Source organism: Moschus berezovskii, chromosome 7 (assembly GCF_049115385.1).
Source record: "Moschus berezovskii isolate FMDL1 chromosome 7, NW_MosBer_1.0, whole genome shotgun sequence".
Lineage (NCBI taxonomy): Eukaryota > Metazoa > Chordata > Mammalia > Artiodactyla > Moschidae > Moschus > Moschus berezovskii.
The window spans coordinates 48264271-48288437 of NC_142466.1; the positions used below are offsets into that span (position 1 = coordinate 48264271).

General features: G+C 37.6%; 1 protein-coding gene across 6 annotated transcripts in view; it reads left to right on the forward strand.

Annotated features, from left to right (window-relative positions):
- Positions 1 to 23780, forward strand: part of RFX3 (regulatory factor X3) — a 327736-nt gene extending 303956 nt beyond the window's left edge. For 3 of the 6 annotated variants that reach the window (XM_055428302.2, XM_088837912.1, XM_055428306.2), the window contains 2 exons: positions 12309 to 12351; positions 16550 to 23779. In XM_055428302.2, the coding sequence (XP_055284277.1) occupies positions 12309 to 12351; positions 16550 to 16788 (282 nt within the window). In that variant the 3' untranslated portion in view covers positions 16789 to 23779. The other 3 variants (XM_055428303.2, XM_055428307.2, XM_088837913.1) reach the window with 2 other exon arrangements.
- The last annotated feature ends 387 nt before the right edge of the window (positions 23781 to 24167 follow it).

Consider the following 24167-nt stretch of genomic DNA (forward strand, 5'->3'; position numbering starts at 1 on the left):
AGTAGTCTTTTTCTCTGTTCTTACTCAAGTTTATCTCATCACTGGACAAGTTTGTAAATGGTTCTTTTACCTAGAACTGTCTCCCTGACTCTCTTTGCCCATTCTAACTCCTTCATGTCTTAAATACCAGTTCCTCTAAGTGGTCCAATTTCCCTCAGACTACATTAGATACTCCTTTTCTCTCGAATTTATACTTTTCCTCTTCATTCTAGAACCTGCAGAATAATAATTGCACAGTGCTTTGTATGATTTGTGTTATTGTAGATTTAATGCCTGGAAATAATGGAGGACTTTGAGTCAGAAGAATTGAACTCTGCTTACAGTTCTGTAACTTATGGTAGTATAATCTTGGGCAAATCACGTTCACTTAGGCTGATTCTCTGACTTGTCTCTAAAATTAATGTATTCATTTATTTAACAAATACTTCTTATGCATCTTTGTTGTTGTTTAGTCGCTCTGTTGTGTTCAACTCTTTGCAACCCCATGGACTGCAGCACGCCAGCCTTCCCTGTCCTTCAGTATCTCCCAGAGTTTGCTGGAAATCAGGTCCATTGAGTCAGTGATGCCATCCAACCATTTCATCCTCTGTTGCCCCCTTTTCCTCCTGCCTTCAATCTTTCCCAACGTCAGGGTCTTTTCCAATGAGTTGGCTCTTCGCATCAGGTGACCAGAGCATTGTAGCTTCAGCTTCAGCATCAGTCCTTCCAATGAATTTTCAGGGTTGATTTACTTTAGGATTGACTGGTTTGATCTTGATGTCCAAGGGACTCTCAAAATTCTTCTCCAGCACCACAGTTCAAAAGCATCAATTCTTTAGCACTCAGCCTTCTTTATGGTCCAACTCTCATATCCATACATGACTACTGGAAAAGCCGTATCTTTGACTATACAGAACTTTGTCAGAAAAGTGATGTCTCTACTGTCTAGGTTTGTCATAGCTTTTCTTCCAAGGAGCAAGTGTCTTTTAATTTCATGGTTGTAATCACCATCTGCAGTGATTTTAGAGCCCAAGAAGATAAAATCTGTCAGTTTCCATGGTTTCCCTATCTATTTGCCATAAAGTGATGGAACCAGATGACACAATCTTAATTTTCTGAGTGTTGAGTTTCAAACCAGCTTTTTTACTCTCCTCTTTCACTTTCATCAAGAGGCCCTTTAGTTCCTCTTCTCTTTCTGCCATTAGGGTGGTATCATCTGCATATCTGAGATTATTGATATTTCTTCTGGCAATCTTGATTCCAGCTTATGCTTCATCCAGCCCAGCACTCTGCATAGAAGTTAAATAAGCAGGATGACAACATAAAACCTTTACGTACTCCTTTCCCAGTTTTCAACCAGTTTGTCATTCCATGTCTGGTTCTGTTGCTTCTTGACCTGCGTACAGGTTTCTCAGGAGGCAGGTAAGGTGGTCTGCTATTCCCATCTCTAAGAATTTTTCACAGTTTGTCATGATCCACACAGTTTACGCATCTGTTCTATAATGTTTAGGATATAGTGATGAACAAGATGAATTTTGACACTGCATTCATGGAACTTATATTTTAGCAGTGGATACATATTTGTTAAATGTTCACATAACTATATAGCTATAAATTCTGAAAAATATTGCAAAGGAAAATTAAAGGGATATAGGAATACTTAGGGCTTCCCTGGTGGCTCAGCTCATAAAGAATCTGCCTGCAATGTGGGAGACCTGGGTTTGATCCGTTGGGTTGGGAAGATCCCCTGGAGAAGGGAAAGGCTACCCATTCCAGTATTCTGGCCTGGAGAATTCCCTGAACTGTATAATCCACAGGGTCGCAAAGAGTCGGACATGAATACTTAATAATATGTTATTACTATTATATTAATAATACTTAAGGAATACTTAAAGAACAATATTCATTTGTGAGTGAATATTATTTTTAACTCATTTTACAAACGGTGAATTGAGACACAGAGCCATCAAGTCACACAGAGTCACACAGCTACTAGGTTATAAAATCAGGTTCGGAAGCCAAACACCCTGGCACGATTAACCCTTGCTGATGTTCCGCCATGCTTGTTACCTGCTGCAGGATAGAGTGAGACTGAAGCAAGAATGGTTCAGATATCAGTGATGGGAAAGTGGAAAATAGTCACAAACTTTACTGGACATTTGTTTTACATTTATAGGTGTTGTATTTGGGACAGATGTCAGAGAGCTAAGGGGCTTCCCTGGTGGCTCAGCAATAAAATGTCTGCCTGCAATGCAGAGACATGGGTTCAATCCCTGGATCGGGAAGATCCCCTGGAAAAGGAAATGGCAACCCACTCCTGTCTTCTTGCCTTGAAATCCCATGGACAGAGAAGCCTGATGGGCTACAGTCTGTGGAGTTGCAAAGAGTCAGACATGACTTAGTGACTAAAGAGAGAGTCCGCTAAATAGATCCAGACGCAAGGGGAAAGGTTTCCCTTTTAAAGTAGCTTAAGGGACAGTTTATCTTTTCATTAATGTTAATTCAATAAATGGTTTAAAATTAACATTATTTATATTATTTGAGCAAGCAGGAGAGACCATTACATCATGTTTTACATATAGACACTGAATACAAATATGCAGTTTTGTTTTTGCATTCCCGTAGCACTATTTCGGTTGTTGAAATGAAGGCTACCATGTAATGGAACTCCCAAATAAAAGAGCATCACCACTGTGAGTTTTCTTTGAGATGTCAGCCTGCTACTACATAATACCAACTAGCAAGTTATTTAAAGTATTTGCATTTCAAAAATGACATTATTATTTTTATTTTTTGTCTGGGTGATAAAAAACAATTTTTTTACTGCTAAAATTTATGCAATTTTTAAAATTTTATTTAAATATTATAAATATGCCAATAGACTTTCTGGCAGTGATAAAATTTTAAGAGAAGGAATAAAATAAACAAGTTGCATCTGTTTGCACACTTGTTAAATTCTTTTAAAAATCATAAGGTTTTCTGTGCATTTTTGACACAAAATTGACCTGAAAAATATCCTTTTATTTGGATTTTATGACTATTTAAATTATGACTATTGGAAGTTTATGGCATACATGCTTTATTACTTTAAAATATATGTAGTCTTAATATAGTCACTGAATCTACAAATTTATATTGCTGCATAAAATTACTTTTTGTGACATTTTTATGTTTAATGTCTTAAGTATATTTAAATTGTCTTTATCATAATTTAATTATACGTAATAGAATATCTAAGGCATCTAATCAACTTTTGAAATAAAATTAGGAAACAAAATATGCTTTAATTTTAGTTGTGAATATCAATATTAAAAATATAATATTTTAGTAATATTTTTAGTGAAAAAGTTAAGGCACTCTTAAGGATTTACCATTAAAAGAAAACTGTCTTGGCTTCAGCAAAACTGATATACTCTGAGGGAAAGGGAAAAAACAGTTTAAAACCTAAAAAGTGGAGAAGAGCAATAATAATTCCCAGACAAGCCTTTAGGATAAAAATTGAGTGAAAAATTTCCATTTGATAGAAGTACAACCATTGTAAACAAGCATGAGTGCTCAAAGTAAAATCAAATTAATGATAAACAGATTTCAATGAGCACTGTTATTCCAGTGCATCAAGGGAATACACTGAAAATGTACTTGTTGAATAGTAGACTTGTCATGGAATATTTTAAAAGGGGTTATATCACAAGTTAAAATCATTTGTAGGAAGAAAGCACATCTTGGAACAGTAGTTACTTCACAAGTATAATGAGTACTTGTCAAAAGTTTTATTATTTATAGCAAAGCTTACTTTTTATTAATATTTTTTTCTAATCGAGGACTGGCCTGGTGACAATTACTGTGCCAAATGCCTTACATTCTTATTTAATATTCACCAAAATCTTGCAAAGGATCTCTTCGTGTCCCCATTTCACCCATAAGGAAAGTACAATATTGGGTGATATTGAAAGTCACCCAATATCAGAACTAGTCAGTGGTAGAGCTGACTATAGAAAGTGGGTCAGTCTCACTCCAAATAGCCAAATGAGTTCAGTCCACATTTTAGTTTTTCACTGCATAAATTGTTTATAGATAGTTTCAAAACAGGGACTAATTTATTTCTGTCTGTACTTTACAACTCCCCCCAAATACATGCACATTTTCAGTCATACACAGACTAGATGCCTAGTATGAAAGCTTTCATTATGTTGTTCTAGGGCAAGGCTTCTTTCCTCTGCTTTGCAGGTTGCATTTTGATAGTCCTACCACCCTTCCCCTTTCCACTTTTTGTTAGTTAGCAAACTAAATAGAGTATTAGTCTAAGCAAATTGCGATTGGAAAGCTTAATCTGCCAGAAAACAACAACAACAAATTATACCCTTCAGTTCCTCTGTACCCACCCACGGACTAGACCTAAATCAAAATTATGTTTTTAGAATATGCAGTTTGCTTTTAGCTGTAAATCTGTTCCTCTACATTAGCACAATTCTAACAACTTGAAAATAAATGATAAAAGTGACCCCCTGGAAAACCTTTCTCCTACACTTCATCCTCCAAATTTCTAAGAATTATCTTGTAGACATTTTCCAGTTTTTTTCCTCTTTCCTGGTTTATCATTCTGCTCCTTACTCTCCTCGCATTTGAGAAAAGCTTCTATTGACTCAGCACCTCAGAGCTGCAACCTTGTCTCTCTGGGATGGGTTCCTGTGCATCAGCTTCCTCTACTTGGTTTCCTTCGTGGCTTGCTCTGGGCTCTGACCTCTCCTCACATCCTCTTCAGGGAATGGAGTTTTGCCTCCATTCTGGTCTAAACGCAACCCAGCAATAGATGCCCCCAAAATACTCATTCAAGATTGTTGTTGTTATTCAAGCACTAAGTCACATCCAACTTTTTGCAGCCCCATGGACTGCAGCGTGCCAGGCTTCCCTGTCCTTTACCATCTCCCAGCATTTGCTGAAACTCATGTCCGTTAAGTCAGTGATGCTATCCAACCGTCTCATCCTCTGTCATCCCCTTCTCCTCCTGCCCTCAATCTTTCCGAGCCACAGGCCTTTTCCATTGAGTCAGATCTTAGCATCAGGTGGCCAAAGTATTAAAGCTTCAGCATCAATCCTTTATTCGTGGTGAAGTGAAAGTTGCTCAGTTATGTCTGACTCTTTGCAACTCCATGGACTGTACAGTCCATGGAATTTTTTAGGCCTGAATACTGGAGTTGGTAGCCTTTCCCCTCTCCAGGGGATCTTCCCAACCCAGGGATCGAACCCAGGTCTCCTACATCGCAGGCGATTCTTTACCAGCTGAGCCACAAGGGAAGCCCTCATTCATGGTAGGAAGTAGAAAAATGATAGAAAGACAGAATACCAGCTAACAGAATGTCTCATTTCATTTCATGATGAACATACTGGATTTCCATATCAGAAAATAAAGCTCCTAGACTAGCTCCTAGAGGGGGAAGTGCTCCCTCTCCCCAGAATATGCCTTCAGTATTTCAGAGAGCCTCTGTATGAAGTTGGGTTTTCATGAGTGCTTACAACTAGAGCTTAGTTTTCCCAGAGATTTTGGAAGTGGGCAAAGAGAAGAAAATCAAAATCCTAGATTTCTGGACATTTTTCAAGAACTAAAATGGTCAGTGTAGACAATAGGAAGGGAAACTCAGCACACTGTCCTCTTCCAGAATGTCCACCACTGGGCTCTTCCCTTAGAAACAGTTCGCTGGTAGCCCCAGCTTTGGAGTCAGCTAGGTGTGAAAGGTTCCGTGGCATAGATTAAGCATGACAGTGCCCCCTGCTGGCCTCCTTGCCACACTCTGTCTTCCTGTACCCAGCCCATGTGTCTGGCCCTGCCCGTTGTCTTCCTGGCATTTTTGCTCACAGGCACAGGTGAAGATGGTGGTCGTTGGTCCTCCTGGGAAAGAAACAGTCTTGTTTGAAACAGTCAATCTTGTTTGAGATGGGTAAGCTCCTCAATTCACAGGAATGGTTTTCTGCTTTTCACCATCACTGTACTAAAATATACTTTTATATAAGTATGAGAGACTCTGAGCATGGGCCAGGTGTGATAATCCTACAAGTACTTCAAATCTGATTCACTCTAGTGGTAAAAGTCTTCTTGTTACAAAGAGAATGTGTTTCTACACTCTCATCACCCTTGTCTCCCCAGTTAATAATTTTTAAAAAAGGGAAGTGGCATCATCAAAATAAGAAGTGCTCCTCTGACATAATAAATTAATACCATGGTTTTCTGATAGATAGTGAAGGTGGCCTCAGTGGGAGCCTATCTGTAGTTAAAAGCACCAAGGTTCTTTCTTATCAGCCTGTAGTTTTATTTGCATAAGGGGTATACTGCCGGGCCCCACCCAAACAGTGGCAGGACCTATGGTACCCTGCATCTGAATATTCTAAAAGTTATGACTCAAACGAGAAATAAAACTTGTTCTTTCCATCTAGGTTGAAAAATGTACTTTGATAATAATTTGGAAGACTAGATTTAAATTTAAAATTCTTAGGCCCCTCCTAGTTCCGTATCAGAATATGGTGACATAGACATAGCTGAGCCATGGCCCAGCCTCTGTCCCCTAGACCACTTCTCTTCCCTACCTATATTGTGAAGAGCCTGTGCTCATGCTTGTGGACACCTTGGTCCAGTGTTCAGGTTTTGTCTGTCTTTTGAAAATAGCTGCTGCTTCCCCTACACCACCCCCACACCAGCTATCCCTTCTTTCTTCCGAAAGGTGGACTTAGAAAGAGACCTGTACAGGCCTGAAAGGGGACTTTGGGGTTTTAGGCAGGAAATTCTGGGATCTCATATAACAGAAGTATGGTCTGAGGGGTAGGAGTAAAATCCAGGCTTCTGAAGGGCACACCCACGTGACCCAGTGGACTCCTTGCTCTGTGGGGAGGGCCACAGCCATAGGAAAGCCAAAGCAGGGCCCTCTATGACGTGGGGCTCAGGACAGAGGCCCCTCTTGGTTTGACCTAGTGGTATCATTAAATGTTCCTGTTTTTGAAATTACTTTTCTCCTGAAGAGCAACTAAGGCCTGTATTCCTTCTTCTTCACTCCTGCTTGCTCACTCATGAGTGCTTCTTAGAAGTTTTTTCTTGAAATATAATTGCTTGGCAATATTAATTTCAGATGAACAGAATAGTGATTCACTCTTTTTATAGATTTTATTCCCCATTTAACGTTGTTACAAACTAATGCTTTTATTTCCCTGTGCTGTAAATATATTCTTGTGAAAGTATTAATTGCTCAGTCATGTCCAACTCTTTGCAACCCCATGGACTGTAGGCCACCAGGCTCTTCTGTCCACGGAATCCTCCAGGCAAGAATACTGGTGTGGGTTGCCATTTCCTTCTCCAGGGGATCTTCCCCACCCAGGGGTCGAACCCAGGTCTTCTGCATTGCAGGCAGATTCATTACTGCCTATGAGCTACTATGCTGCTTATCTATTTTATACATAGTAGTTTGTTTAACTTCTTAGAGATTTTGAAACCATGTAAAGGCAGATAAATTACTGTGTGCCTAGGGTGCGGAAGGGAAAAAATCCTGAGGTGTCAGAATCATGATGAAAATAAGCTACCTGTGTATAGAGTAGCCAACAGCACAAGTTGCCAGGATAGCCAGCTGGCCTGAAAGGGTAGAACCAACAGTGAATGTTTGGCAGAATTTGCCTTGGCGTGAAGCAGACTAGCAGAAATCTTACCCATCTTTGCAGGCTTCAGTAAAGCTATTTGGAAATACATAGAAAAGTCTACTTGTAGAGTGAAAAAATGACCAAGGAACACACAGTTTTCCCAAATGGAACATTAACATACCTTGCAGATTTTACTTGGCTGCCCAGATGATGTGGTCCTGATTACTGATGAATCCTCCCTCTGCAGGATGGGGTAAACTCTTCCGGCATCCCAGTGAGTGAGGTCTTTGTCTCAGGCTTTGAACACCTTCCTTCTGTCCCGAGTCTCTGTGTTGTGGGCTCCCATGGAGCCTCCCCAGTTTCATGTCTGGGCCCCCTGGCATCCTCTGCATTGTTTCAGTTTCCAGCTATTACAATACACAGCTTGCCTCCCTCACTGGGGAAAGCTCACTGCTGCTGGATCTGGCATGTCATGGTCTCTGGAGTAGATCTGTGGGCTGCGTTCTCCTGTGCCAAGCCTGGTTCCTTTCTTGGTGCCCGTGCATCACAGTCCTGTGATGAACTGCTTCTCAGCTGCGTGGCCACAAGTCAGGGTCATACTCAGGGTCGCTCCCAAGGACGCTGCCTGTCGCCGCACTGGCTGTGCTGACAAGTCTCCCACTTATACTTCCCGGCCATTACTACTCGTCGTGAACTCATGGTCTAACAGATACCTGCTGGCTGCCTTGATCACACATTTTTCAGTCTGCTCTTGTCTAGGAGCATGCTCATTATTATGACCCCTTGTCAGGCCTGGAGGAAACAGTTTCTACGGTTAAGAGGTCTGTCTTCCTAAAAATAACAGATATGCTTTCTCTGCTTCCCATTCAGTTTCTGCTGTAGAATGTCCCCTATTTATCTATCTGGCTGACAGTATTAATTCCTGTGTACATCCAAAGCCATATGCTTTCTACCCCAGAGCACATGTTAAATCCCTTAGTTTATATTCTCTCCTCCTTGTATGAAACCTACATTCTATCTCTCTGACCTTCTCCCCCTTTCCTGATCCCTAACTCCCTCCCTTCCTAAACTGATGGTCAGACTATCTGGTCTCAATATTGCATACTTAATGCTATATATAGGAAATATGGTGGTCTAACACCATCATATTTTCTATATAATGTTAAACAGATTAATGTGTTTTCAATAGCTGTAAGATTAACTCTAAGCTCCTTACCTTGCCAAATTCATAAACTTTTTTTGTGAGGCAGTGATACTTAAGTAAGGTTGCGAGGATAAGGCTCTCTGAGGAAGTGACATAGCGGTGATATTTGACATCCTTATATCTGAGAGGAAGCCAACCACCTACTAAACCATGACAGTACTTTATAAATTGTTACGATGTCACCTCAGTGAATAGCAGTCCCCTGCAGTCCCCTGTGCAGCAGGGGAAATTAGAAAGCAGTAACAGTTTTTCTGATTTCTGAAGCGTGAGTTTACACTGACCTCTGGACCTTCCTTCCAGCCTCCGTTTTTCCATCTGTATCACGTCTCTCCTCCTCGACTCTTTCCGGTTTGCACTGGCCCCATTTAGGTCCTCATGGCCTCGCTCCCGTCTGGGATTCTGTCGCCCTTGTGCCCACCCTCAGTCTCCCCTGCCTCCCTTCCCTTCCTGCTGCTTTGACCCACTGCTCACTGCAGTTCCCCCTGCAGCTGACTTCCCTTTCTAATAACCCTATACGTTTAAAACCTTCCTGAAGGTTTCCCAGACTGCCTCCGTTTTTGGCTAAACCACTTGCCCTTTCCAACATAAGCAACTTTTGATATTCACCTTCAGAAAGGGGGAGTATTTTCAGACTAACCTGTCTGGAACTGGCCGGCAGAGTATCTAGCACATAGTAAGCTCTCGGTAAATATTTTTTGAATCCTGAGTGAATGAACTAATTGTCCTAATCTTAGTCTATCGATAAGATTAAAGTGATTTTTTTCCCTTAATATGTATATTGTTTCCTCACCCATAAAATGGATATAAAAGCCTTTACCTTCCACTGTACAGACATGTTAAAATCTCTTATACACAAGATTTTTATTTTAAATCTACCCTGGGATTAACTTTGTCATTCATCCCAAAGACACCTAGAGGCATTGGCAATATCTCAGAGATTATTATTATTATTGGTACATTGTCCCCCACAGTATGTGGTCACAAGCCTGCAGCATTGAGTGTGCAAATATTTATTTACTAATGATCATAGCAATCACAGACATTTCAGTTGTTTGGGTTTTTGTTTTTATCATCCTGAGTAATCAGATGTGTGTGCATGCATGCTAAGTCGTCACTTTAGTCGTGTCTCTTTGTGACCCTATGGACTGTAGCCTGCCAGGCTCCTTTGTCCACGAGATTCTCCAAGTGAAAATACTAGTGTGGGTTGGCATGCCCTCCTCCAGGGGATCTAACCGACCCAGGGATCGAACCCCCCGTGCCTCTTATGTTTCCTGCATTGGCATGTGGGCTCTATGCCACTAGCGCCACCTGGGAACCTGAGTCTCCTGCACCGCAGACAGATTCTTTACTGTCTGAACCACCAGGGAAGCCCAGTAATCATATACGTTCATTCAAATTAAGCAGAAATTTTCAAGAAAAATATTTATATTAAGATGTCATATTTTCAGTTAAGCAGCAACTAAAAAACAGTGTTTATTTTGAAGAAAAATTTTCAAATGTGTCCAGAGTTTGGTTTTAGCCACTTTGCATGGTATTATTGATCACCAGCAGCAGGAATAATTTAGTTTCAAAAAACTTCTCAAGATTTATCAAAAACAAATGGTGTGTTCACTTTTTATAGGTATAGAAGTATGCTTAGATTGATCTGTGCCAACTTGTTTCCAGTATGGGGTTCTAAGTGTTGTTAAGTACTCATTTACAAGAAATAAAACTCTAATTCTTTGTGTCAAGTAGAGATAACGTATCAACCTTTCAGCTTTGAGCAATCTCTATTTATAGTCCTAAAATATTTAAATAATACCAAAAATAGGTAAAGAAAATCCTGTTGTGATTTTCAGTGCTTCTTTTCTCTAGTTCAAGAAATCCTATACAATTTAAACTGTGGTGTTTATTTAGACGAGCATAAGGTTCTGAACCATGTGAACAGGAACAACTTAAAAACAACAGTTCAGTACTTATGATTTTGTATTTACTGCCCAAGGGATGTAACTGTAAGGCGATGGGGCAGTCTTGCAAACAAACATGCTGAGAGTTTGCATCCAAGAGGGCTTGTTCCTTTCAAAGCAGTCACCTACGAAGGCTACACATTTGTTCCTGTAATACCCTCATGGCTTACAATGCTGTGGAATGCCGATTTTTAAAACTGCCTCTGAATCTGCTAAGAAATAATAAAGAGCAGGATGACACATTATTTTGGATATCCTGAATTGTGGTAGAGATGCATTTGACTTTGATGAGTAATCAAAAATTATCTTAGATCAAACACAGTGAAGAAAATGCAGAGTATTTAGGGTGATTGTTTGATGTAAAAACAACAAGATGGGCTTTCTTGAATGATACATAAACTAACTCTTGACACTGATTATCAAAGAGGAATTCTGGAATCTTAAAACTTGGACTAAATGTAGAATCTTCTAAGGTAGCTACTGTGAAGAACATTACATGTCTAGGTAAAAAATAATAATGTGTGTATGTTTGCAAAATAAGATTAGTTTTATTACTTTGTAGACATACTTTGTAGGTGAAAAAAATACTACTATCACGGAACTTTTTATAAGCAAACTTCCAAATGTAAGTAGAATTTCTCTCTTACCCTTTCTGAGCTTTTTGAGAAATCTGAATTTCTAATAATGACTTATTCTGAATCTTCAGCTTTCAAAAAAGTAATGTTTACCATCTGAAAAGCAGGTGCTATGAGAATTTACTTCACCTTTTTCTGATTAGCTTCGTTACCTCTGCTCTTCAATTTTGTATTCAGTATATCCATCTTTGTTCACCCTGAGAATCTCAAAGTGTATTTTTTCACTGTAAAGATATCATCAAGCTTTTGAACCAAGGTAGAAAATAAAGTCTAAGCTGAATATTATTAATTGTTCCATATTGTTTTAAGCCCTTTTTTGTTGCGTTAGTAACAATGCCTTTCTTTTTTAATTCAGGACCCTGTATCTTAGTAAATAAAAAGATCAAATTATAAGATGTCTCAAAGGTTTTGTGAAAATAAATACTCTCAGTGTTGGGGCTCCTATTGTTTTTCACTTCTACTAATAAAAACTCAAAATGCAGAGTTCAAACAAGTGGCTGGACCACATTTCTGTAATGTAGACTCCTGGTGGACTCTTGGAGTTAACTGGGATGGGGCTGATGCATCCTGCTTCATCAGAGCGTTTCCAAATTTATTCTGCCACATCCATCTTCATCCAGGTCAGCTAGGCCCCTATTTCTTCACTGCTGAGTTCAACTAATAAAAAGTAAAATGGACCATGGAAGGCAGAGAAAATTGTTATCCTTTTGTGAAGAGACTAAGACAGCTAAATTGTGACACAATTTAAACTGTTCAAATTTGACAGGTTTGACTGGAAAATTAGGTGACCCATGTAGTTAGAGATCAAAATGGTCAGGAGTTTACAGTTTTAAAAAGTCATAGTGTGGTGTTTTTACTACGGGCTCTTAGAATATTATTTTATCCCACCTGGTAGTAACTGTTGCACAAATGACTATTGTTTTTCAGTTTGGTGATTTAAATGCTGTGTCTCCTGGAAATCTGGATAAAGGTAAGAATTGAAAATAATGTACGTTTTTAAGGACTTTTTTTGAGTAAGAAGTTCTCAGGAAAATGTAGTATATGTGCATATATGAAGTATATGTACACATACATTTCCATTTTGTGGAAATGGCGTAGAATCCTTGATGAATGTGACAGTTGTGTCTTTTGAAATGCTTCACTATTTCTCCAGTTCTATCCTTTCTTTATGTTATGTATATTAAGTGCAAGAATTGAATTTAAATGCAGTTTAAACTCTTCTTTTTGCCTGCAGTTGATTACAAGTAATAAGAAATTCTTTCTGGCCTTCACCAAAGTCCTGGAAAAAGTGATAAAATTGGGTCAGATATTTTTATTCAAGGCCCACTAGGCAAGAAGATTCCTCAGCCTACCCAAGTCACTAATTCATACTTTTCAGTAGAAAGGGAACTCAGAGATAGCAATGAAGTTTACTATAAAAGCACAGTTAGTATTGGGGGAGTAACATGTATACTTCTTGCATTTTCATATTAGCGTTGCCATTCTAATATGACAACCCCAATATATAATTCTGAAGAAACTCACAACCTATGACACCAGAGTAAAAGGAGAAGGGCTCAAGGGAAAATGAGGTTGGAAGAACACACACACACTCCTGAAAAGAAATTCTAACTCAGATTTTATTTTAATGTAAAATTTCTAATAAGTAAGCACTGCAGAAAGTGTACACCTTTCTTAAAACAGACACACACACAAAGTGAAGACGTCTTGAGGTTTAAAGAATTGAGTTTTGGAGTCAAAGTGTGCAAAGACTGGGAAGAACTATACCATTAGCCCTTCCAGGACAGAGCCAGTGGGGAAATTGAGGCATGAGGAAGGATGTAGGAAATCTACACACAAGGTGCTATGCTGTTCTCTGCAACATTCTGTACCAGGGTCCTCAGTGTTCAGCTTCCGAGCCTTCCTGGTGGTGGAAGACAGTCATGTGCTGGGAAAGTCTTATGTGAATCAATATCACTCCCACATTAAACTCCTGTCACTATTTATCAACCATGTACACCTCAATTCCCATTTTAATAATACACATAATAGCTCAATAATAGCAAAACAGGAAAAGTAGAAAATGATAGCCCCTATAAAATAGCTGCAAATACATATTATTTAGGATTAACTGAAGAAACATAAACTGAAGAAAAGTAAATCAATGATGAGGCCAGTTTGTCATTTCAGAGCAGGAAAAGTAGCTGTTGAACCCTAAGTCCAACATAAGACAACCCTGATGATGCACTGATAAAGCCTCCTAATTCAGATTCAGGGATTTCATCCCAGGGTGCCTGGAGGTGTCCTGGGAATGTTGCTTCTGGGCCAGACATTCACTGGCAGCCAGTCTTCTTTGTCAAGTGTTGGACCAAAATCTTCGATAAACTTCAGTAGCACCTAGTTTTTGTTCTTTTGTTACGATTTCCCATATAGGTTCCTAGGAAATATCTTGAATTTTATAGAAGTCTTTCTATAAAGACTTGACTTTTATCTTTAGTCTTTATAGAAGCTTGAAATGTCTGTAGGAACTAAAGAAGGGGCTTGCTTTTGTGCTCCTGTGTAGCCTGTCCAAAAGAGCCCTGTCACTCATGAGTGAACCTGAACCAGGGTGGCCTAGAACACTAGAGTTTGTTCTGTCCTTCGCCCCATTGCCTTTTTCAGGACATCCCACCCTCTCTCCACTTGCCTGCCTGTTTGAAATGATTTTTTTTTTCTTTTACTTCTGCCTCATTTATTATTTTGGCACTATTTTCTAGTCACAGAAAAATTGGTAGAGATGGAGCCAAGAAGCAGTGTGACTTGCCCTCTCCTTCCTGGGTGGCTCTGCTGGTCCCATTCAGTCCCAACTGGATGCTTCTTGAGACATAACCACACTAGCATATTCAGAACCTAAGACTTGAATGTGAAATCTTTTAAGAAATTTTTGTGGGTTTTTTGAAATAAATGAGAATTTAATTTTTTCCAGATAATGGAAGTAATATTAACTCTGTAGAAAGATTTTAAATAATGCAGAGAATTAGAAACTATAGAAAGTGAAAACTTCATAGTCAACAGCCTAAGAGACTTCTGAATTTAAACATTAAGAATTTAATGAGAGGATCCTTCCAGACCTACTTTTGTTTATATATACATACATACATATATATATATAAACACACACACACACACATATATATATATGAAACCACAAAGATATCATGAAAATCAAAGTGTTAGTTGCTCAGTCGTGTCCAACTCTTTGGGACCCCATGGACTGTAGCCCACCAGGCTCCTCCATCCGTGGGGTTCTCCAGGCAAGAATACTGAAGTGGGTAGCCATTCCCTTCTCCAGGGGCTCTCCCCAGCCCAGGGATCAACCCAGGGATCAATGGGTCTCCTGCATTGCAGGCTGATTCTTTACCATCTAAACCACCAGATCCTCTTATATGAAGCAAATGTCTATGGAATGCAGTCCTCTCCTGCAGCCCTCCAGACCTTTGGATATGTTCTGACAAACTGCAATGTTATCATCAAGTCCATTTTCCAGAGGCAAAAGGTAACTGGATAAAGTAGATGAGCCAGGATATCTTGCCTCGTCTAAGAGAACTTCTCTGTATATTGTTTAATGCAGTACAGATATCATTTCTAGTCGATACACCTAATATCAACCTTTTTAATCACCCAGCATTCCCAGAAATGTTGCTCCTGGCAGCCACACACTGTTCAACCTGCACAACCACATATGGAGGCTCTGTTATTCCTCATCGTTTCTCTGTGGAGCCATCTTTGCACCAGTTGATAGGAAAAGGAGAAAAGTCAAGGAGCCCATTTATATTGAGAGCTATATTAGCAGAACTTCTACAGGTGTGCCCTCAAAGGATAAAACTAGCCTCAACACCCCTTAGAAAGAGTCCAACTGACTTTTTCAGTTACTAATTACACACTCATTGTATGTAACATGCCATAGAATGTAATGGAGATCTGATTCTGTTAATACAAGTCACCATAAAAAGTAAAAATATCTAAGAGTACATATAGATTTATTTTCTTTATAAATGAGGATTTGGTGTAATTGTATGTGGGTTTTTTTGTGGGGGAACGGTAAACAATAAAACATATTGAAGATGAAGTAAAAAAAGAGTTGTTTTTTTTTTCCAGCTGCACTTCACAGCTTGTGGGATCTTAATTCCCCAACCATGGATCAAACCCAGGCAGCAGTAAAAGTGCAGAGTCTTAACCACTGCACCATCAGCGAATTTACAATAAAAAATTTTCTGAAGCAGAAATATATCCCTATCTGTTTAAAAATTAGCACTCATGAAGAGGTATTCTCTCCACTCCTCTGAGGAGAATCTTACAGAGTAGTAAAGCTGTATGTGACCACTTTCTCTCTCTGCTGTGCTTTTGAATTTTAATATCACATGCTGAAAAAAATTAAATAGTATTCCATTATAACAGTGTTTTAAGTTAATATAGAAGGTATTAAAATTTGGAGGTAATAGTGACTACTTAATACACCTAATTTCCAGAAATGAATACCAGCTATTAACAGAGACGTTCAGTGTTGCTAGGAAGGAAATTCATTGTGCTTTTTAAATCTGATACTGCGTCTCAGTCTTCATAATTTTTTATAAGGAAAGTTAAAGATCTAATTAATATTGTGATCGACAACATTCATGTGCACAGAAGGTGTGTACACAGCCCCTGCTTATATACGCTGTAGTTATTTTGTAAATCAACATAGTTCCTATCTGTATTAACATCAGCACAGATGAAATTTATATCTAGTGTAGGTCTTCAGAGGAAACTGTAATTTCTTCTTTCTTCCTTTTTTTTTTTAAGTTAGCATTTTTCAGGTTAGTACATTCCCTGCAAACCAGCATAGTGTACCAAAGTGCCTACTTTAAAATGACACAAGTTATGCTACTATTTAATGTAAAACTTTGGGAAACTTCAAAGGTCTTAGAAGAACTATTAAAGGTACGAGCCACAAACAGGTCAAGAATAAAGTACCTTTGCTGTGTTTGAAAGAATAGGGTGCTGATACAGGTAGAATCCATTGAAAGGAAAACCCACAAGCTTTGTCCTCCAAGAAGGGCTAAGGAGTTGCTTTCCTAATATACTATATTAAAGTGTTTCTAAAGTATGTGTGGATTGCTCTTTTCCAGTTTGTCTTCTAGTGCTAGTCTTGATATTATTTGTTTGTGCAGATGAAGGCAGTGAAGTGGAAAGTGAAATGGATGAGGAATTAGATGACTCTTCAGAACCTCAAGCCAAAAGAGAGAAAACGGAGCTGAACCAGGCGTTTCCAGTGGGTTGCATGCAGCCCGTTCTCGAGAGTGGCGTGCAGCCAAGCCTCCTGAATCCAATTCACAGCGAGCACATCGTCACAAGTACTCAGACTATCAGACAGTGCAGCGCTACAGGAAATACCTACACTGCAGTCTAAAGGATATTAAAGTGTATTTTTCCAGCTAACATTAACCCTGTTGATATTGGGCTTAAGTTGAAATTTTAATAAGCCTGAAGGTCGACTGTTGTCAAATACTATCTGTGCTGAACATTACCTTTTCGGAGTTGTGAAATGGAATGGGTGTGTGTATTTTGCCAGGTCTTTTTTTTTTTTTTTTAACATAAACAAAATTATTTGCCTCTTAATAATGAGTTTTATTCCCTTAGTTTTGGGTGTCAAGAAGGATTTTTACAACACTTAATGTCAATGTTTTTGTTTTCTTATAATTAAAAAGTGATTTACATTTTTGTAGCTTAAAATATTTTATTGTTGATTGTTAGTCTTGGTGTATGATTTCATGTGTAAGTTTTTAATTAGATGCACTTCTGTGAAATATCAAAAGAAATGATTTTCTTTGATTTACACTGGAGGCATGCACATTTGGCAGCAGATGCATCAAATTTGCTTTTGAAAGGTGCTTTTCATCGGACAGAACCACAAGACACTATTTTGATAACATTTTGGAGTACGGAGAGAGAATACAAAGCATTTTTATTATAGTGCTAGAGGGTTGGGAAGGTCATCTATTTTTCTCAGAAGAAAAATTGAGCTGTGCATTTATCAGTTCAGAGTAAATGACAGAATTGCAAGAGATTATGCTAATAAGTACATAATTTGTGTACATAATTGTTAAACCATGTTAATGCAAGCTTCCGTTAAACATTGAATTTTAACTGTTATTTGCATACCAATTCCTCTGTTTAAAGACTACTGATTCTGTATTTGGGACCACTGCACAGATGCATTCTGCTGTTGAGTGGGGCTGTTATAGTTAGATACTGAAGCTGAAAAAAATGACTTGACTTCTTTTTTTTTTTTTTAAGTGTACACGCTACTTATGCTGAGCTGGACATACAGGAAACCATTCCATTTGGATGACTTTCTTTTATTCCAGGTCTTTTTCCTAATAGTAGTTCAATATGCTGCTATTGTAAAAGAAAATTTATAGAATGCAAGGAATGTAGCAACCTGCATATCGTTATTTCCTTCAAAAATATTTCCTGGTTTCTAAAGTACGTGGATTTAAATTTTAAACAGAACCTGAAGGCAGTGTAAGTGGCACACCGCACTGCTGCTTATCTCCAATTCTGTAGGATTTGGATAGGTGGCTGGGTGGACCAGTGCCATTGAAGAATGTACATCAGGGATCATCGTACCTCGGCTATTACATGGTGCCTTAAAACAGAACTGAAGCTAAGGTTTAGTAAGGCTTATTTTGTTCATGTGAATTCCTTTTCAATCCATTTGACAAGGTGTGCCTGTCATTTTCAGATTGCCGAAGTGAGGACAGGTAACATGTTCTTCAAAGGAAGTTTAGGGAAAGCTAAGCAAAACAAAAAGACAAAAATCACTTCCCCTCTTTGAGTGACCATAAATTTATTTTCGTTCCTAGAGCTGAAGATTACTTGATTACAAATCACATTGCTTAAAGATTAAGGATCAGATTGCTGTTGTGGAGTAGCAGGCTAGTTTTAATTACCAACTTTGTTACATAAAATCATATATGTTTTAGACCATTCTTATCTGGTTATAATTTAAGAAAATTAACAAAATAAGCAGGTACTTATTGAAGTGCATCTTTTCAGTCTAAATGTTTCTCTGTGTGTCTCGGTGTCTGTGTGCCCATGCACACGGGAGTGTCTGTGGGCAGGAGTCAGCTGCAAAGTCAGAAGGTGAGATCCCAGAGAGTATACACGCATCCCTATTTTAATTTATGTGAAAAGTAAGGTTCTTTTAAGCACTCAAATTATTAACAAAAAGAACAGGCATATCCATTTATTTAAATAGTTCTAAAAAAGCTAATTAGCAAAAATAAATAGTATACAAATACACAGAGCCAAAAAAAGGGAAAGCACAAAATGATTTACAGATTATTGAGGCCTATGTTAAACTCAAGAGGTTTATCTTCTCGGTTTTATTAGGGTGGGGGTTGGGGGAGGGGAAGGAGAGAGTGAGCCAATCTAATCTGTTAAATTGAAAATACCAAATGGCTTATTGGGTAACACGTAGTACATTTCAGCTGCTGTTACCTGATTGCCTTAGACTACTCAAATAACTAAGATCAACAAAGTTTCTTAAGTTTAAATGATTTAGATATAACTTTTTAAATTGATTCAAATTTTGTATCATACAACTCACATATTTGAAAGTCTTCACTAGCATCCTAGCATCACCTTCTTTAAATATCATTTAAATGATCATTCCCCTTTTTCCTCCCCAAAAGGCAATGAATTTGCACTATCATACACACAAAGGCAAGCAAATAAAACACCTTAAAACTGCAAAGACGTGTATCTACTTCATTGTGCATTAGAAAAGGTTTACAGGTAAAATTAAAATCTAAAAAGGAAAAAATCATTCTTCATTATGACCCTCCTTTCTGAATTTTTTCACTTTCCCATTCACTACCGCCAGAACTATATTATATCTATATTGGATGAAATGTATTTACTGGTTTCATCTTGTTTATTGAATGATTTTAAATATTTATTATCATTGTTTAATGTTGGATATATTTGTATCATGAGAGGAATCTGATAAGTAATGGGCAAATTTAGATTGATGAAATTTAGGGATTGGGTACCCTCCAGGATTCAACATTTCTTCCAGTTGTTCACGGTTTGTTCTAAATTAGGACAGATTAGAGGAATCAAATATTATTACATTTCAATGAATATTACAATATTCTAATGTCTTTTATGAACACAGGAACATTGATTCTTTGTGACTAGGGTAGGCAGTTCTGACCAATAGATAAAATAACATCTGTGGTCTCTGCTATTTCCAGTTATCTGTAATCCACAGAAAGACACACAGGTTAAACAATTATGACTTTGAATTGTGAAATATATTAGAAAATAAAAGCATAATTTATACAGTTGAGCAAATTGGAGCAAACATTGAATTTTTTTTTCATTTTTTTATTCACAGAAACTATTTTCTAAATAATATGACAGTAACACTCTCAGAGTAGATTTACTGATATGTGAAAGTACACATTTTAAGGACCTCTTAATATTTCTTGACATTGTAATTAAATACTAGTCATGAAAGTAGGTAGACCCAGTGCTAGACTTTCGGTGAGTAAAAATGTAAGGAGGACATGTTGCCTATTTTTAAGTTTCTGAAAAGATATTTGCATGTAATAGTATTGAGTATCATGGGTATAGTTTGACCTTCACATACACTTTGAGAATCATACCCAAAAGATTTGCATTCACAAAGCCAGTGAACAATGGGATGAAATGGCTGAAATATCTCCTTGGAACACAGGACCCAATTTAAAATTTTTTCTCTGGATATCAAATGACTGGTCACTTTTTCAGGATTCTCATCCAAACTATGTTTGGACTGACTGTATAAGTCTTACTGCCTTTTCAGAAATCTGCTTTCCTTTTTGTGCTTTTTCTTGTACTGTATAGCACGGTTCATGCACCTCTCTTTAGATGGTGTACTTTAAAAACAAAAGTAAATTTTAGAAAATGATTTTTAACACTGCATACCTAAAATTAGTAGTGTGCATCATTGACTGCCTTTGATTTATTAGTAGACATGTAAAAATGAACACGTTCTTGTAGAATGCTGTCAAAGTCATTCAGGACTGAATATGGTTTCATTACCGTAATCATGAACCTTTTTACATGAACGCACTCTCTAGAAGTGCAAATTGTGATGCATTTTCAAATTGAAAAATTCTTCAGATGTATTTGAAATGTCTAAAATAATGCTGTGCTTGAAACATTAGTGTAAAAAAAGTGTAGGTCACTGTGATGTTGGTCCTCCTTGTGTGGACACAAGTAGAAAGTAAAAAACTGGCAAGTCACCTTTGTGTACAATTTGAGGCAGTGGTTATATTACAATAAATTGACCTTTGTTATAACCTCCCCTCCTCCAAATTCCTGGTGAGAAAAATAATCATCATCAAAATACTAAAGTTAGAATTTATGATTTGTATGAATCACACCAGAACATGGGGGAGAGGGGTTGACGTGCAGTGCTACTGAAAATTAGGCTTGTCACTAGATCAGATCAACCTCCATGTGTGTGGTTAGAACAAATCAATGAATGGAATCCTAGTATTTCTGCAAGTTTGGTGATTTTTAAAAACTGGAATAGGAGCATTAATTCAGTGCTTAGTTCTAGTATTAGAAAACCCCTTTAATGTAATGCCTTGTATTAACCCTTTGAGCATTGTAAGATATACAATGGGGGACAAAAGCCTTTCAGATCATTTATTTAGACTTAGACCGGTAAAATATACTCTATATCCAAATGTCTAATTATGCTGTTTTTTTAAAGGGGGGGTAGGAAGATAAAGTGTTTCCATGCTGAACACTTGCATTTTATATACAACTCTTAATTTTCTTCAAGAGGGCTTGATATATTTATTCCCAAATATTCACTGCCATCTAAGGAAGTGTACTGTTTACAGAAAAAAAAAAAATCAACTTTTCTAGCATCACATCATGACTCTAGAAAAGGAGGACAAATACATGGGCCTGTAGACCTATGTCATTACTGATCTCTGCACATTGAAAGTACCTAGATTGCCTTTAAAAGGTATGATAAAGAAAGGGTTACATTTTTTTTTCCCCAAACAGAACAAAAGATCTCGTTTATTTAGCTTTAGAAAGTACAGTTGTAAGTGAAGCCTTAGAAACGAGTGGATAAAGAAAAGCTGAACTATGGGGGCAGGTAAGCTATTTGGAGTTAGATCTCTCATAAAATGTTGTTTGGGAATTTCATGTAGGGCATAATTTTATCTATGCTCCAAAACTTTAATACTTTGTCAAAATAATTATATATAGATAGAATGGCACTTGATTTTAAGCTCATCTGTCAGGAGATGCTATGACTACTGCTTCTGGTATCTGTAAATGCCAGTGTGCTTACACAGTTGCTGACTTTGTTTAAGGGCCTCTCTGCGTGCACTGGGCCCCCTTTGTCCCCTGCTCAAGGGAACTTGAGAGCCGTGTCATCTGCAGATGTGCTTGTGCTGCGCTAGCCAGGCGCTTATAAAGAGTGTAACCTATTCTGATGTCTGGTGAAAGGACATCCATAGCATAGTGCAAGTTTGCCGTAAACGTTGCTTTTTTTAGGCAGTTTAGGAAGTCAAACCATGCAAATTACTCATGTGTTAACATGCAATACTCAAAGGGTTTTAATTTAACTCTCTTCTTTTGAATTCTTCATGATGATTTACTGTAAATGCTTCTAAGTTTGCATGCCTTGATCATTGCTGCTAGTGATTTTATGTGCCAGTAGACCTGAGTTTAGTTTACCAATTTTACTTAAATAGTAAAAGCCACTTACAAAGTGACTGCCTAGGATTTCTTTTATTTTTTTTTTCTTTTGGTTTGAAGTAATTGGTAATATGTCTTATTTTCAAAGATGTATTTTGTCTCGTATTTGGTTCTGGTATTGGATCCTTTCCCCTCCCCTCCACTTCTTTCCTTTGTTTTTTTTTTTAAATGAATTATGATGTTGGGATTGGAAGCCCTGAGTAATGAAATCTTTGGTAAGGATTGTTTTTACGTAGCTCAGTAATGAGGACAAGTCTTTATTAGAGGGATTATGATTCTGAGGAGGAAAAGAAAAAATGAAAACTCCCATTGACTGTTGATAACCAAGTAAATTTTTCCTTCAATGAACTAATACTTTTGAACAAATAATTGCCTTGTTTTAACCTGCTAAACACAATTTTAAATGACCCAGTAACGGAGGTATTGAATTTTATTCGTTTAAAAAGCATCTTTTGTACCAAAGCAAATTTTTTTCTCATCTCCATCATCAATTGGGACCTATGGTGGTGACCAATGCGTTGGTTACAGAAACTATAAGTGAGTGCCTTGAGAAAACTTGGAAATTTGTGCCTGGGGTGGTAAACTTTTAATTAGGTTAATTGTAGTGCTTACCAATCAGTAATTCTACTATCACTCAGGGCTTTCGTACCTTCTAGGTAAAACTTATTTCATTGTGTTTTTTTAAAATATTGTATTTTTTTTTAAGTGCCATCATTTAAATTTCACTTAGTAAGTGGCAGATTACATTATTCAGTCCCACAAGCACAGAAACATAGTAACACTAGGAGATATTTGAACATTTATTTTACAATCGACTGAATATATTATGTAAATGAGGTAAGCAACTTTTGTAGAGATTGTATGTGTGAGATAATGTAATGTTCTTTTCCAGTTTTGGACTACAGTTGAATAAACTTTTTAATTATTTAAAAACATCTTTACCGAATAACATGTGATGGTTTTTTGTATAATGTATTTGATTTTGTAAATACGTATTTCCTGATGTGATTTTTGTGAGAAATGCTAAATCTTTTAGTATATCATGTCCTCTCAAAATTGGCAGGAGCTAAATAATAGTTTGTGGGCGATTTGTATTGTGTACTGTACAATAACTGGGGAACTTTTATAATTATAAAAATATATATTAACTTTTAGTGTGTTGTTTAAACAAATGACTGGAACATACTAAAGATATTAGTAGGATTTTTCTGAATATTTCAGACTTGAACTCAGGCTAGCTTCCTTGTGTTTTTCAAAACAAAATGGTGTCTTGTCTTTTAAAATCAATAAATTTGTTTCCTTGTTACAAATACATTTGAAATGGCTTGATTCCCACCCCCCACGCACACCTCATATCATTGCCAGGAAGCATATATTACACTGCCTATCTAGGGTGTCTATCATTCACTAGCTTAGAAACAAAATTAAGTTGTTTTCCTTTTTTGTGTCAAATGAAATTGGCAATATTTACACATGAACAGCACAAAAAGAGAAAACAAAATTATAAGCCCAGCAGGGTACAAATCTTACCCTCAAAGAAAATTAGTGATTGAGTGCTGTTTAATTTCAAAAGCTGTCAACATTCCCATTGTAAATCCAGATTTTTGGATGTTCATAATGTGTTTGTTTTGTGTCACTTCACACTGATATTTGGCATCCAAGTTTCTTGCTTAGATCGAAACAGTTTATTAAAATTCATTTTAATACACTTAAGATACCCTGCCTCAATTTTTTTTTTCTTCTTTGAATTATGTATTTACATTCAGGAAAATTCACGCTTTATACAAAGAAATAAGAGTTCACAGTTTCTAAACTTTTTTTTTTTTTTTGCACTTGGTTTCTCTTGGAAATCTGAGGTTCTCTGGAGGCAACCACAAAATGAGGTGCCAGACCCAGTGATACTGGTGAACTGCAGAGAGGCAGAGGCACAGCACAAAGCCTGGGATCCCCAGCCTCCGTTCCCCGAGGCACGAAGGGTGCCCCTAGGCCAGAGCTCCTAGACCAGCAAACGGG